Below are 16,730 nucleotides of genomic sequence, written 5' to 3' on the forward strand. Positions count from 1 at the left end.
ATAGATGCCTTAGTGTGCTGGATATTATTTACTTTGTAGTGTTTTTAGATCTTTATGATGCCAAAAAGCCATTCAAAGTCAGGAAGGTGGCTGCAGAACTTAAGCAGCCTACTAGTCAGCGCTGGGCAGTCGTAACTGGTTCCTTCCCCTTCAGGATTCTGCTACTTCTGCACACTCCCTTCCATCTCCTCCTGTTTGGGTCCAAGACTGAAAGATGCTTCTCGCTCTCTCAGCCAAAGGGAAAGAGGAGTGAAAGCAGGCATGGAGAGAAGAACAAGACCACCTAGCCTCTGGCTCAAATGGGATTGAAGCAGAACTTCTCTCCCCGCCAAGCCCTCCTGCCTCCTCCTTGGGGTGGGATGTAGAAGAGGGAGGGGCAAACAGACCCCCTGAATGAGAAGCCTGCCTCTGCACAGTTGCTTTGAAGGGGGCACCTTCACGCATCAAATCCTCACCCTGTTCTGCAGGTTAATGCGCTGGGGTCCCGGGGAGGTGGGGGCGGGGGATGAGAGACATGTTGACTCCTTTGGCTTAGTTATGTAGACATTCCCACAAGCCTACCCTAAGCCTTTTCTTCTCACCCCTGGCACTCGGCAGCTTCTGCCCAGATGGGCTTCCCTGGCCCCCCTACTGTTCAAGCATCCCCTACTGCCATAGAGCATCCCCTACTGCCACAAATCTGGGATCTGTCTTGCCATAGAGCCTTCGTTCTTACTGAGCTTCTGCCTTGGAGCATGATTTGCGTGTCTCCTCCCCCTGTCACCTAGCTGTCTCCTACTCACCCCTCTATCTCAGCTGCAGCATCATGTGATGCATTCCCTGGCCCTCCTCCCCCCCACATCCTACATTACATGTCTCCCTTATAACCCATGTGGCAGTGCCCGCTTCCTCTTATTACTTGGTCAATTGTCTGCCTTCCCCACTCCACTCGAAGACCCCCTGAGACAGAGTTCATCTCTGTGTTGTTACAGTGCATTCTAAGGACTTAGTCCCCTGCCTGACACATAATGCAAACTCAATACATCATTTTTTTAAGGAACAAGAGTACGTATTTTGGGAATGGATGAACTTCTTTCTGTATCCCTGTTGAGACAAATAGTCATTCATTTGTCAGTTCAATAAACATTTCCTGATTGCCTGCTATGTGCCAGCCACCAGGGAAACAATAAGAAGAGCCTTTCCCTACTTCTACCAGTGGTTTCTGAGTGGGGGTAGCTATCACCACACCTGGGGGCATTGAGATGCTTTTGTTGTGGATGTCATAATGACCAGGGGCACTCCTGGCAGAGCCCAGGGTCACAAAACATTTTCCAATGCAAGGGGTACTCCTCAATGGGGAGAGACCATCCAGCTACCCCACCCCCACCTCACCCACAGGGCTTCCTGATAGAGCTTGCAGTCTAATCGAGAAAAGAGGAAGAAGGGGAAACATCCTGTCACATGAGAGATTTTGTAGCATTGCCTGGCCCAAGGAAGGCATCAGTATTCCACCTTGGGGTGATTGTGGTGGGAATTTTTGTAATATGCCAAAGAAAGGCTTTGCCCCAACAAAGGAGTCTCTAATTTAAATGAAATGATAAAACCAAAAGCCAAAGAACCAAAATATAAATAGTTTATGATGAAAATTACTATTCCTCATTTTTATGATAAATCATAAAAAGGTAGGTGAAGATAATAGAAAATGGCATTCCAGTTCTTTCTCAAAGGGTGTTAAGTTCATTATAGCTCTTTCGTAAGTGCCCAAAAACAATCATGGAATGATTGTTGCATTTTTCCCCAATCTGCCTTTTGGGGAGAAAATATCAAGAGGGAGGAAATTTTCCCCCTACAGAAGTCTTGTGAGTGGAAGAGCAGAGTGTAGCATTTAACTAGACCAGGGTTCATCAACTTGCATGACTGACATTTTAGGCAGAAGAGTCCTTTTTTGTGGAGACTGTCCTGGGGATTGTAGGATGTTGAGCAGCATCCCTGGCCTCTACCCACTAGATGCCAGTAGCACACCCCCCCCCCAGTTGTGACAACCAAAAATGTCTCCAGACATTGACAAATGTCCCAGAGGGAGGGATGCAAAATTGCCCCTGATTGAGAGCCATTGAACTAGATCTTGTTTTCATCCCCCTCAAGCCCAAGTCAGATATCCAGAGTCTATCAGAATTTAGCCACACTGGCTTTTTAGGTGTGTAAAGAGTATAGTTTTAAAATGTCCACTGGCACAGGGGTGCCTGGGTGCCTCAGTGGGTTAAGCATCCAACTCGATTTCGGCTCAGGTCATGATCTCAGGGTTGTGGGATCGAGCCCCCTGTTGGTCTCAGCACTGGGCATGGAGCCTGCTTAAGATTTTCTCTCTCCCTCTCCCCCAGCCCCTCCACCACCACCCAAATTGTGCTTGCTCTGTCTTAAAAAAAAAAAAAAATTGTCCACTGGCAGTGAACTCTGTCTTTTTCATGGGCAGAGGGAACCATTGGAAGCTATGTTACCAACTGGCTCTCTCTTTCTAGAGACAGGAGTTGGCATTTCATGCTGTCTTCCCAGCATTGTGCTCTTCTTCCTGCTGATTGCTCAAAGGAGAACCTACAGGAGCCTCAGGGATAATGACAATTTCTCTTTTACCTCTGTAGCAGAACTCCCAGGTGTATGAGTAATGCTGTCACCTGAAGCGTCTTTTTAAATCTCCAGAGAGAGCTGCAGGAAATTACAGCATATTGCAGGGAATGGTGATGCTGAAGAGGAAAGAAAGTCCTCTTCTTGAATGGAAGGAAGGAAGGAAGGAGGGAAGGAAGGAAGGAAGGAAGGAAAGAAGGAAGAGAGAGAGAGAAAGAAAGAAAGGAAGGAAGGAAGAAAGAAAGAAAGAAAGAAAAATTATGAGCAAGATAATTCTGAAGCCAGCTTGATTTAGCTCCTTTTCCACTGGAAATTTCAGGCCAGCCTCAAGGGTGTGTGCCTGGGATCTGGTTTGTCCCATGTGGTTAGTCCATTTTAAGAATGATGCCACACTTGGGTCGCTCTTTTCTCCACGGTTGCACATCTGGGTTCAGTGGCCACCCCCCCTCCCCACCCCGTTGGTCCCTGGTAAGAAGGAACTTACCCTTCCTTCCCTGTCCTAGAGCTCCGAACTTCTTCTGCAGGAGAGGAAAGCTGTTCGGGTAAGAAGCGTATCAGTGTGGACGTTGGTGTCTTTATTTGTCTTGCATCCAGCTTTGAGCATCCACGGCTTCTCCAAGTCCCCCAGCAAAGGTTGGCTGTGCTGGGGAAGATGGAGCTTCAGAAAGCTTTTTGGGAACTTGAATGAAAGTGACAGAATTGCCTCCCGCCAACAAATCACCACCAACTGTAACCTCCAACCCACAAAAAGGGATAGGAAAATAGATGTAGATGATGAGTTGAAATTAAGAAAAAAAAAAAAAAACACCCACCTTCTGTTTTATCTGCATACAAAAAAATTGAAACAATTCATGATTTGGGTGGAGTGGTGGTGGTAGTTTGTGTTCTTTGGATGCTTACCCTTGCCAGCTACAGTAAACACTTTATATGGAATCTTTTACTTAATTTTCCCCCAAAACCCTAGATAGCGGATTCTGATATTATCCCCATTTTATAGATGAGGACGTTGAGGCTCTGTGGGTTTTAGGAGCTTGTACGAGGTCTTAAGGGGCAGAGATTTAAGTCAGGTGTCTTTCTCGTAGGAGACTTGGCTTCTGCCAACCATGCCCTACAACAGTGCTTTTCCCCCTTTAGTGTGAATCCCCCAGAGGCTGCGTGAGCACTGGGATTGCTGACCTCACTCCAGAGTTTCTGATTCTGGAGCGGGCTGAAAACTTGCATCTCTCACCAGTTCCCCCGATGATGTTGATGCTTCTGGTTCAGGCACCGCACTTTGAGAACCCTGACACCACATCCCACTTTTCAGAAAATAGTATAAGCACCGACTTTGAAAGTCCGGAATGAAAATGACTGAGGTTGGAACTGAGCACTGACTTTAGACCTGTGCACAGAGAAGTAACAGCCCCGGTTTCTAGAGCATCTCTTCTGAGAGCATGGTGTCATGAGACAGAGATAATTGACCTGTTGGAGGTTTTATTCTGGTATTCCCTCTGCTGCCCGACATTTCCGAGAATACAGTCACACTGCATCATTAAATAAATGTACCACCTCCATTCACTCATACTAAAACTCCATTTTTGAAGTTCAGTAGTTTTCCATTAGAAGGATGACATTTCATTTTCAAACTATACTTAGTTCAGTTTCTTTTGATTCCGTAAGACCTAGTATATGCTGATTCTGTGGAAACACTGTGACCATTGTGTTGGAAAACATCGTCAGAATGCATACTCATGAGCCCATAGGGTAGACTTACCGCAAAGAATTGTTTCCAAATCTTGGATCAGGTCTTGTGTCCAATGAACTAATTCAACAAAAACTCTTAGGTGATTTTATTGGTAATAAGAATAAGTAAAAAGTAATAAGAGAAATGTCATTTAAAAGTTTCCTGATTATGGGTACTTCCAAAACAATAGGCACTTTGAGAACACATTTTTGCGTTCTGAGTTTCACCTGAAGTAAGATTCCAAAGGCACATTTGAAACCTGAAATAAAGCTAAATCAGCTTGTCGATAATCTGTTCTGAAGCCTTCTGAGCTAGTTCAGGAGAAAGGCTTTGGCACCTTACCTCTCTGCCACTTAATAGCCAAGATAACAGCCCAGGTGTGAAACCACCAATAAAACAGACAATTGTCCTACAAATGGATTCAGGAAAAAAACAACATCTTGAAATTTGCTGCAGTGCTTTTGCTATAAGAAATGTTATACTATTATATGGAACTGAATTCTACACACATTCTAAAGGGAAACAGAGGGGCGCCTGGGTGGCTCAGTCGCTAAGCGTCTGCCTTCGGCTCAGGTCATGGTCCCAGGGTCCTGGGATCGAGCCCCGCATCGGGCTCCCTGCTCGGCGGGAAGCCTGCTTCTCCCTCCTCCACTCCCCCTGCTTGTGTTCCCTCTCTCGCTGTGTCACTCTCTGTCAAATAAATAAATAAAATCTTTAAAAAAAATAAAGGGAAACAGAGACTGGTGGTATGTGGGGCTTCCTTTTCCCAAATGCCTTAGGCAATATCAATTCCACAGGGAGAACTTTAAAACAACAACAACAACAGAACATTAATCATCCGGTGACTTCATGAGTGGTCAAACAGTTTCCTTCAGTTTTGAGTCAGGAATAAACTACCTGTGTGCTGTTTGTGCTGGCAGCCGCAGCTAGACATATCCAGAGGCTGAATTTTCCAGAACCAAACCAAGGATTCTTGTGAGCTTCTATTTTCCAGCACATGGTAACTGGAAGCTATTTGCTAAAGACCAAGAACACTCTTTGTTTTTCTCATGAACCGACTGCTGCATTGGAATTAGCACAGTGCAGAGGTGAGGGAACCTACCCTCTGGCTGGCAACAAGGGGCAGGTTGGCATTTTCTTGGAGACCCTCAAATGAGGAGCAGAGGCGGGTTGTGCAGCCTCGCAGACACTATTGCTCTGAGACTGTGTCTTCATCTCCTGCCTCCAGCACAACCAAGGAAACATTCAGGGCTGTTCCCCCAGGGAAGTGAGGTCCAAAGGGATGCTTCGGAGGATTTTTTTTTTCCCTCCTGCATCTGTGGCTGCCCAGAGGTATTTATCAGCGTGTACAAAGCAAAGCCCCTGTAGTGTAAAGTAAGATGCTCCCCAAAGCGGTTTAGGAGACTTGGGCTGGTGTGTGTGTGTGTGTGTGTGTGTGCGCGCGCGCGCGTGTCTGCAGAACGTGCAAGCAAGAGCGCTGAAATGCAGCTCTCGTCTTTGCCTGCAAAGACTCGCTCCACGTCCCCCTCTGCCCAGCGCACTCGGGGAGCGCCAGGGGGAGTCCTCGCGGGCCAGGGCTTCCCGCGCCCCGGGAGCGCCGAGGGCTCGCCTGGCGGAGCTTAGCGCAGCTCGCTCGGCGCTGCCAGCCAGAGCAGCGGGCGGGGGTGGACACTGGGCTTCTGTGTGCCAGCCGCAGCCGTTGGCTGGCGGGCGCCCAATCCCGGGGCATGCCGCCGGAGGCTGGCCAGGACGCACGGTGAAAGACGAGTTTGGTGGCAGGCTTGACAGCCCCCCCCCCAACCCCCGTCCCTCCGGGCTGCCCGCAGAAGCCGGCGGCTGGAGCCTCGGCTGTCGGGCCCGCGGCGGCGGGGCTGGGCTAGGCTGCAGCTGCGGGAGCCGGGCCGCCCCGGGGTCCCAGGGAAGGAGGCGGCATGGCTTCGGTGTTCATGTGTGGAGTGGAGGACCTGCTGTTCAGCGGCAGCCGCTTCGTGTGGAACTTGACCGTGTCCACGCTGCGGAGATGGTACACGGAGAGACTGCGGGCTTGCCACCAGGTGCTGCGGACGTGGTGCGGGCTGCGGGACGTGTACCAGGTGAGCCAGGGCGCGCGGCGCCCGGGGGCCCTCGCAGGATGCCGGGCGCTCTTGGGAAGCCGGTTCCACCTGTATGATTTGCTTCTCTCTCTCCCTCCACCTCTCTTTTTTTAAACTCCTAGCGGGCTGCTTGATTCCTGGGTCAAATGTTCAGCATCTGTGGATAACTGTTGCCTGACAAAGCTTGTGATTTTTCCCCATTGGGCACGGGGACACTTGCGAGTTAGTACCAGCATTTGCAGACATCTCTTACAGAGCGATGGTGTACTGCCTGGCACTTAGCTAAGAAGGCTGTTGCTTTGCAGCAGAGGGTCTGCGGGAAGCGACTTGGACATTCAGATGATTCCTCCTTTTTCGTTTTATTGGGGTGGATGGGGGGGAGCATTTCAGGACCAAGGATTTCACACCAATTTTCGGTCAGAGGGGCCTTGCTGGATTTGCATTCTTTCTTTTGATTTTATTTCGGTTTTCCATCAGGCAGCCCCAACTTGCAAGGCAGAGCCAGGAAAAGCTGATTCTGTGTCTACTGGCTTTTGGAGGAAGGACAGCAAATTGTGAATACTTTGCAGGAGGATGATGGTTAGGGTAGGGAGGGGTTGCCTGGTGGAAGGTTGGAATGCTTACCTTCGGGTTTACTCCCCTCACACAACACAGCCTCTTTATTTCTCTGCTAGGTCCCGTCCTGCAGGCAAAAAATGCAGCAACTTTGTTCAACTAGGAGACCATTCATTTTCTCTGGGACTGCAGCTTCCCTGGATTTTTTTTTTTTTGACAGTCATTTGTGAATTTAAAGGTCCTTTGCTTGGATTGGTTAATATCTTCGAGGTTTAAAAAAAAATCTGCATTGCATTTAGGAGTATTATACCTAGTGTTTACTATGGGACTATATCATCACGTCTCCTTCCCTGTGATGTAGAAATAGCTCTGTTACAGCTCCTGGATTCCCCCTACCCTGACCGCATGCCCACTATGGCTATCATTTATATCTCATTGTACTGAGTCCTCTATGTGATCAAGCCTCTGGTTTTGACAAGCTGTAGTCTTCCATCCATCAAGCAAAATGAAAAGAGCAGCACCTGAGGTTAAATGGCGGGGGGGGGGTCGCGGGGGGGGGTTGTAAAGAATCAGCATCCCCTTGTCATCGTTGATGTCCATATCATCCTTGTTACAATGTGAGCAGCATTTACTTCATGCTTTCAGGACTCCTGCTTTAGAGAACATGTCTGTGATGTCTTGCATTTTGGGTGAATCCAAAAGCCAGGCTGAGACGCAGGACAGCCTGTGGGGGTTGAGAGTATTATGGAGCTGTGGACGTATCCCCTCTGGCCACGGTACACAGATCACCTAGCCTTTTGGAGCCAGATGTGTCTGCCTCTCAGCCTTTTTGTCTTTCGGGAAATCATTGTTGCGTTGGTCTGTAGGAGAAGTGACCCCCATAGAGTTTTGTTTTTGCTTTTTAATGTTGGAGAAACTTTTTAAAAGGAGAACAGGAATATTAGAGCCAACCAAACAGCCTCTATGCATCTCTCCCCAAGGTTCAGGGGACATATAGCTTATTTCTTTTGCTATTAGTGACTAATTAGGTTAGGTTCCTGAATCCTGAGACCCCCCTCCATGAGTTTTATCAATCATTATTTGTAAGCAGAACAGCAAGTTGAAGGACTATCCAACTAAATTGTAAGTTTTCTCTTCTGTAAAAGGGATGGTGACTGAGCCAGTACCTTCTCATGATAATAAGAAAGGACATCTGATATAATGGTGGCCATTTTTATGAGTATAGTCATAAGTAGGAAATGATCTCTAAGTTTAAAGTTTCTTGTGCTTTGGGAGAAGTAAGAATTCTTAAAATATTTTAAAACTTGGGAGAATCATAGGTTTCTTAATTGCACAACACAAGTTAATTGCTAGCAAAGAAACACCATTTTCATTAATGCCTTTTAAATACTGAGCAAGAAAGTAGTGACTTAAATTGTATAGAACTGAAAAGCAGTAAAATGAAGTGGTTAATACCTTAGGCTCCAAGTCAGACACAGGGATAAATCCAACCTTTGCCTGTGTTTGATCATACATAAGTTACTTTATCTTATCCTGATTCAGTTTATCATTTATAAAATGGGAAATACAATAGTACTAATCACAGAGGTTGATGAAAGAATTAATTGACACGTAAGATATTTAACACAGTACCTAGAGTTTAGGAAGCATTCAATAAATGTTATCTGCTCTGTCATTTGGGATTTATAGTAATAGGAAACCCAACTCTAACCTACAAAATAAAAAGAAGGGATTTATGGCAAACCAAAATGTTTAGTAGTTGAATGAACTTCAGGTATGGTTTGATCCAGGCACTATGCTTGTTGCCCATGATTCTTTCAGCCTTGTCTTGTTCATGTATTGGCTTTTGCTTTAGCTGGTTTCTTCCCTCATGACAGCAGATAGCTGCAGCAGTTCCATGGCTGAGATCCACATATGAACCCATCCAGAAAGAAAAAAACATTTCTCATCTCCACCAGCTATCAAAAAAAAAAAAAAAAAAAAAATTCCCAGTTTGCGCTCTGATAGGTTAACTTAGGGTTGGTGCCCACCCCCAGTGCCTGCACTGAATGGCACAGGGAATGGGATTATAATTCAGGCATTCTCAGTGAGAGTGATAGGACCCCCAAGAAGCAACAATTATTTCTTGGGAGTGGGAACGGGGCACAAAAAAATCTTACTCTTTTTGTGTATAAAGCACAGATATACATACCTAAACAGATATACAGTATACTTTCGGCATTAGAATTTGCAGGGGGTGGGGATGACTAGCAAACAAAAAACTATCTACAAGACTCCTTAAGACAATGATAATGAATATAACCGTTGAGAAACACTGATTGCACTGATGGGCTTAGGCCAGTGGGGGAGCAGACCCATTTCTGCAGCTGGGCGTGAGGTTAGTCCCAGGCAGACCACATAGCTGCCAAACAATGGGGGAGGGTCAGTGCTCGGTTGGGGGGCAATCCGCAATGTCCACTGCACCTGCCTTCTTAGAATCTCAAATCTAGAGCTCTTTAAACAAAATAGTTATTTTTCTAGGTAAGTACAAAGATTAATGGCAAACACATTTCCAAGTATTTTGCCACAGTAATTCAAGTTAACGGGGTGGGGGCTCATCATTAAAACACCCTTATTGCTATCTAATAATTATGATTTCTAAATCAATGTTCAGTGGTACTGCCCGGTTTACTGGCACATGAACTGGAAACACCATAGGGTTACATATTTTATTGAACCCCATTTTTTTATCATCTTGATAATAAAAAAGGTGTCATTTTTCTTGCTTTTGGGCTGAATAGTCTTTGTGGGAAATCCAGGGCTCAGTCACTCCAGAGAGAAATAAGGGTGGTGCGGGAGATATTCGTTACATGAAATACCTCGCAGTTCCCTGGGGGTGTTCTGTTTATTCATATACTATAAGTGAAATAAGATCCCCCACCTATTCATACGGAATTTGGCAACAACATCATTGCCTGGCTGGTACAGCTGGGAAGGCATAATTTCTTTGGAATTGAACACTTCCTCTACGTCTAGATACTGGAGAGGCATGAGACTTAATTTGCCAAAAACCATGAATAATTAAGAGACTAGCTATAAGGCATTTCTGTAGTAACACGACTAAATAAAGAGCAGGCAGAAGCTGTACTAGGGCTGCCTTTGAACAAAGACTTACTTTATGAGTGAAGGTTTGAATTTGGTTAAAGTCGCAGGCTGGGACGTTCACCTTCAATTTGGGACTAAATCTTAAAAGCTGATTCATCAGCCATATATCTCTCCTGCTGATATCTTGCCTGGATGGGTTCCGTTATAGCAATTAATTAAGTTTAACAAACAACTGAGGTGGAAAATGATGGGAGAATGTGGTTGAAAAAAATCAACACCTTTTGCTTTTTATTCAGTGTGACATGTTCTAACAAAGCCCTCAGTTTGTTACTTGGGATTAAGTTTTCCCTTCATCCCCAACACCTGAAAGGTAGAATTTCTTGCTAACCCTGAATGGAGTCGTCTCCAACAGGAGGTAACGGGGACAGAATCTGAGATATTTAAGTGACCGTAAGAGGCTGGGTCAGCTCCCCTGAGGCAGGCAATTGGCCCCGAGGGGTAGCAGACAGAGCAGACCAAACAGAGGCTGTAGGCTCCAAGTTTAGCAACTTTGACCTTGACCAAATTGCTTTCCCTCTTTGAGCCTCCTGGGTAATAGGGGAGAACTTTAGTACCTGCATAATGGGCAGAATGAAAAATTCATGAGATAATATCTATAACACTGAACATCCTGCCTGGCACAAGCAAATGCTCAATTAATGTTAGCTCTTGGGTATGTATAGTACTTAACACCAGACCCATAGAAGGTCCTTGATGAAGGGTAAGGCTAAGGGAATTACTATTGTTTTTATAAGTGATACTAGTTCTCTGGAAACTAAATTCCCATGGCAAGGATGTTAAGGAAGAGAGACTGTGTATAGGGTGAGCCTTGGGATTTGCTCTTGTATTCATACAGTAGACCCAAATTTTGTTTAAGCCAATACAAAAACTCTAGGAGATCATAGACAGCTCCCATTAGGGTCTCTAAGGAAATAATCTCTCTATATCCAAGACTCTGATGATCCATAAACTGGTAACACATGAACTTTGCCTCCCACTACATTGGCTGGGAAAGACCAACTCCCCCAAAAGAAAAGTTTCCCATTGAGCATTCTGTGGCCTGTGTGCATCTCAAACCATGTATATTTTGCTTGTCCCCAGCCTTCACTCTCCACAGCCCTCTGAATTACACAGACTAGAAGAGGGGCTGACAAACTGCGACCCACAGGAGAAAACTGTCTTGTCTCTCGTTTTTGTAAATAAAGTTTTATTGGCACACAGCCCTGCTCATTCACGTACATGTTGTCTATGGCTGCTTTTGCATTACGGTGGCAGAATTGAGTCGTTGTGCCTTAACTACTTACAGCCAAGTAGTTGACAAAAAGACTATATTGGCCACAAAGTTAAAAATACTTACTGTCAGGTCCTTTACAGAAAGTTTGCCAGTTCCCACACTAGAAAAAAAGCAACATACTGGGTAGAGAATGCGAGAGGAAGAAAAAGTCCAAAATTTACTTGTAGAAAAAAATAGAACTTGAAGGAATATGAAAGAATTTTCTCATCAAATACCTAGTCGCCAGGAAATTAGTGAACAAATATTCAGGATGAGTGTTCAGGTTACTTGTACTAGGTCCTTCGTTGTAGAACATGATTGGAGTTAGAGATTGAATCATTCTCTTGTTAGTTTATTTGTACCTAAAATAATGATCCAAGTGCTTACCCCAGCTCTGCTACCGTGCCAAGGCATTAGCTTTTGACACAAAGTCAAAATAGGCATTTTTCCTGCCCTTGAGGAATCTATTGTCAAGGAAGGGAGATAGTTAAGGAAATGAAACTCTAGGTGCACAGTGGAGGAGATCTAAATCAGACTGGATTAAAGCAAAAAGGGAGGGGAAGGGAGTCAAGGAGGCTTCCTGGAGGAGGTAATTCTCAAGCTGAGGTTTGAGGGACAAGTAGGAGTTGGATGGATGAAGAAAGGCAGAAAGGCATTTCAGGCATAGGAAAACATGGCTTTGGGGGGATTATAAACAGGTTTTTAAGGCCGATGGGGAGAGAGGGTGAGGGGAGAGAAAGAGAGAGAGGGAGTTGGAGTCAGAGACAGAGATGTTGATTGAGAATAATTCAAGTCTGAACTTGAATGATCTTTTACTTTAGGATTTTGATGTTTTTTTCTTCAGAACTTTGGGGGCAGGGGAGAGGTTGATTTAGACCCATCCCTGGCAGCAGTGAGGCTGATAGATTTGGGAGCAGGTAGCAGAGTGGAGGCAGGAAGGGGAGCTGGGAGGCTGTTGCAGTGATACAGGTGTATCCGTCAGGAGAGGGGAGGTTTCGCTCTGACAACAGACAGTCCCAGTATCCTAATGGCTTAAAGAAGTAAAGGTTTGTTTTTGGTTCACACTACTTGTCCAATCACAGGTTGTCTCTAAGCTCTGCTCATCACTGTCACTGAGGTTCACAGAACGTTCCTGCACGTTACCAGTTACCAGGATAGAGAGTGAAGAGCTCTTCGGGGCTTTACACTGGCAATTAAGTGCTTGGTCTCTAAGTAGCTCATGTGACTTCTCGAAGGTCGTGGGTCGGAGCTGATTATGTAACCCACTCAATCACAGGGGCTAGGGAAAGCGAGCCTACCATGGTACCGCATGAAGGCTGATGCAGATTTGGTTCCTGAAACAAATTCGCAAGCTGGATGCTTACTAGAGAGCGCACTGCAATCAACACCTGTAGAAGGGACTAGAAAGAAGCAGGAGGAGCAGAGGAGAAATTGGGCTACTTATAATTCAGGCTCAACAATGGCTTCAGCTGCCCTCATGGGTAGCTCTGGAAGAGAGAGCTGTCCCCATCTGGAACAAGAGGGCTGTTCTTCCCCCCAACCTACATCAACACATCATTAGAAGTGGGCTGCCCTTGAGAATGTGGAGTGACCTTGACATAGGCAGCTCTTTAAGGGAGGGCAGTCCCCAGAGGGGGCTGAGAGCTGTCAGCTCAGAATGCTTCCGACAAGTGAGGGAATAAGTCTGGACAGTACATCACAGCATCTTCTACGGATGCCTGCTCAACAGGTGCCAGGATCAAAGCCTGAACTGAGGAAGGGCCCACGGAAAGGAAGTGGGGAGTAAGGATTGCACTGATGTGAAGGATGTAGAATCTGGCTTTATTTTATTTATTTATTTATTTTTAAGAGAGAACACAAGCAGGGGAATGACAGAGGCAGAGGGAGAAGCAGGCTTGCCGCCGAGCAGGGAGCCCAATGCGGGGCTCGATCCCAGGACCCTGGGATCATGACCTGAGCCGAAAGCAGACGCTTAACCAACTGAGCCACCCAGGTGCCCCGAATCTGGCTTTATTTTAGAACAAGGCCTGCCGCTCAGAGCAGTCTCCCGATTGGATCCTACCCTGTTGAAGGGATCAGGCAGCCATGAAGTCAGTTAATAGCAGTAATACCTACAGAAAGGAGACGAAACTTGGCAGATAAATGAAATACGAGTCTCCTTATCATCACAGAGAAAATTCATCTGCCATCTTTTCTGGTAATCAAGGCCTAGGGTTGTATGGCGAGGAACTGAGATGCCGAGATCCCCAAAACTAAGAAAGAAAACTATCTTAATGTTCTAGCCCATCACGTCACATGATGGGAAGATTGTAAAAGACTGTATATTTAAAATCGACAAGATGGGTCTCCGTATCTTTGAGAAGCATTTTGGAGCTTCTGTTGCACAGCTTGAAAAACACTAAGCTAAGAATAGACTCTCCTGCCTTTTCAAATCAGCATTTGTTTTTCCTTATACCGGCTCATCTTGGTAGAGCTGCAACATGGGATAACTTCCTGTTTATCCCCCACTGTGTTTATTATGAGCATTATATTGGGGATGTCCAATTTGGTGGTTGTGGAAAAGTGTGAATGATTCGAATGGGAAACAAGAGAGGTAGTTCTAAATTTTGTAGACAAGGTAATAGGTAACGCAGGGGAAGGAAGCAGAAATGAAACGCTCATGAAAAAAATTCAAGTTGACATCCATATGTGATTACATGTATGTGTGCCTATAGGTGGTCATATGTAACAGATAAAAATTCTGGGCATCCTTGAAATAAACTTGGCATGAAAGAGGCTGATACATGTGATAAATTATATTGTGCCATTTCCCCCCAATGTCCTAATCATTTTCAGTCTCTTGGATTTTGTGTTTGGGCAAAGCTTCTTGCTTAAATAACTGTTTTTCCTTAACTGGTGCTTTTCTATAGTCTCACTGCCTTGATTTGGCTAATAGCTACTAATTATCTAGTAGGTACTGTGTGCCAGGCCTCGTGCTTGGCACTTTGCATGTGTTATCTTAAAATAAAACAAAAAACCCTTAGGGGATTTTTTCAATATCGAAAAATATAAAAGATAATATGAGTAAAAGTCCACGCACTTACCTCTCAGTGTTAAGACATCTTAATATTTTGCCATGTTTGTTTAGATACATTTTTGAAATATAATAAAATTGGGGAAAAAAGAAATATAATAAAATTGTATAGAATCAATTGAAACCACTCTTGTACTTCTCCTATCTATCTCTCTAGAATCCTACCACGAAGTTTGTGTTTCTCATTCCTGGGCATGTTTTTATAATTTTGCCACATATGTTTGTATGTGTTAATATATATAAACAATCTGGGCACCTGGGTGGCTCAGTCGTTAAGCGTCTGCCTTCGGCTCAGGTCATGATCCAGGGGTCCCGGGATCGAGTCCCACATCGGGCTCCCTGCTCGGCGGGAAGCCTGCTTCTCCCTCTCCCACTCCCCCTGCTTGTGTTCCTGCTCTCGCTATCTCTCTCTCTGTCAAATAAATAAAATCTTTATATATATATATATATATATAAACAATCTATATTACTTCTCTGTCAAATTTATATAAAGATGTATTATTCTGCTACCTTATTATTCTCTCAACAAGCTTTGAGGATTTGTCTCTAAATTCACTTCAATCCCGATATTCCATTGCATAAATATAACCGATCTTTTGTTGGTGGATACTTAGGTCATTTCCCATTTTTCAGTATCTCAAAATACTGCAGTGAAAATTTTTGTGTTTGTCTCCTTGTGCTTATGAGCAAGAACTTCTCCAGGGTATGTACAGAAGATCTTTAGCTTTAGGAGATATCGTGCCTTATCTTTGTCCTTGTAACAGCACTATAGGATGATATCATGAACCCCACTTTATTGGTTTTACATACTTATTAACTAATAAGTCACGGTGTTGGAATTTGAACAGTGTTCTGGCTGACTCCAAGGCTCAGCCTCCTGCCACTGACTTGCTGCTTTATTTCTGAAAAGGTAAACAACTCATAAAGATAGAATCTTATCAGTTTATTCACTTACTCATTCACTCAGCAAACATTGGGTGGAAACATAGCCTGGCACTCAAAAACACAGTCGATACACTCAGGCTGCCTGTGAATTCAAGTCTTAACTCACCTTTTGTTACCCGTATGAGTTCTCTGAGACTCAAATTTTTTTTTCTGCTGTAAAATATAGATAATTATAGTATCTCACTTAAAGTGTTTCTCTCCCAGGACCGTTACCGAAATTCACTGTATTGGTATTTTCAGTAAGCAGTGTTAGATAAATGTGCGGATGGATGGTTGGTGGGATGGACGGATTAGTGCCTGGCAAATAGTTATCTTTATATGTGCGGTGTGCTCAATGTCTTAGGTATATGAGGAACCACTGAAACCCCTACAATCTGCAGAAGTCTGTGCTCCTCCTTCCTCCTCTCTACCCCAGATTAAGAACTACAGGCTAGGGTGGCAAGGAGGACAGGGGCCCCTGAGCACTGCAGAGAGACACTGTTCCCCCATGGTTGCATGGCACAGCTTTTTATCCTGAGACTGACATCTTCTGACTCGGGCACGAGAGCAAAATGCTCACAACTGTTTAGTTGTTTTCTTTCTTTCTCTGCAACCGAAGCTATTAAACTTCCTTCTTCTCAACCCTGACCCCTAGACTCTCATGCACGCAGGCTATGGGACCCCACTGACGGCTGTCTCTCTCATCTGGGTAAGCTCTCCTCCGATGTGACCCTGAGATTTGCAACTGCTAAGGAGACCCAGTAATTACAAGCATCATGCTACCCTTGGGTAATGTAGCCAGGAAATATTTTTATAGAAATGAGTTTGTCTCATTAAAATGTGATTAGATGCTTATTATCTGAGAGAGAAAAGGGCCTTGATAAAATAGGGAAATAGAATGAGCTGTAGTCAGCTGGACCTGGTTTAAAATCAAGGCTTCATGACTTACCAGCTGTGTGACCTTGAGCCAAGCTGCTTAATTGCTCTGGGCCTGTTTCTTTACCAACGCAGGAGATAAAATAAATAATACTTACATTTACATGGTAGGAAGGTTAAAAATTACATGGGTTGAGAAATGGTAGCTTTTGGGTTGGGAAAATGGGGACTCCTTGCACAGACTTGATTCTAAGCCTTAAGTAATCATGCTAAAAGTTATATGAGTGCCAAGTCTGACCAGGATGTAACTGCAAACACAGTCATTTCATAGCGGTGTGACATGGGCAAATTACATGACCTCTCTGTGCCTCATCTTCTTATGCATGAGATGGAAATGATAATAGGACCTATCTCCCAGTGTTGTTGAGGGGCCGACACAGATAAATAAAGATTTCACTAGTGGGGCTGGCCCGTGGTAAGCATTTAAAA

At 44.8% G+C, this 16,730-nt stretch overlaps 1 protein-coding gene across 2 annotated transcripts in view; it reads left to right on the forward strand.

Moving 5' to 3' along the window:
* The window catches only part of FRMD4B (FERM domain containing 4B), a 323,175-nt gene that overhangs the window by 143,760 nt on the left and 162,685 nt on the right, over nt 1-16,730 (forward strand). Inside the window, exon 1 of one of the 2 annotated variants that reach the window (XM_078076102.1) lies at nt 5,992-6,417. The exons of the other annotated variant lie outside the window; for it this stretch is intronic. Coding sequence (XP_077932228.1) covers nt 6,256-6,417 — 162 coding nt within the window. The 5' untranslated portion in view covers nt 5,992-6,255. Of the gene's footprint in view, nt 1-5,991; nt 6,418-16,730 lie in introns of those variants that run through there. 2 annotated transcript variants of the gene reach the window in all.

Source organism: Halichoerus grypus, chromosome 1 (assembly GCF_964656455.1).
Source record: "Halichoerus grypus chromosome 1, mHalGry1.hap1.1, whole genome shotgun sequence".
Classification (NCBI taxonomy): domain Eukaryota; kingdom Metazoa; phylum Chordata; class Mammalia; order Carnivora; family Phocidae; genus Halichoerus; species Halichoerus grypus.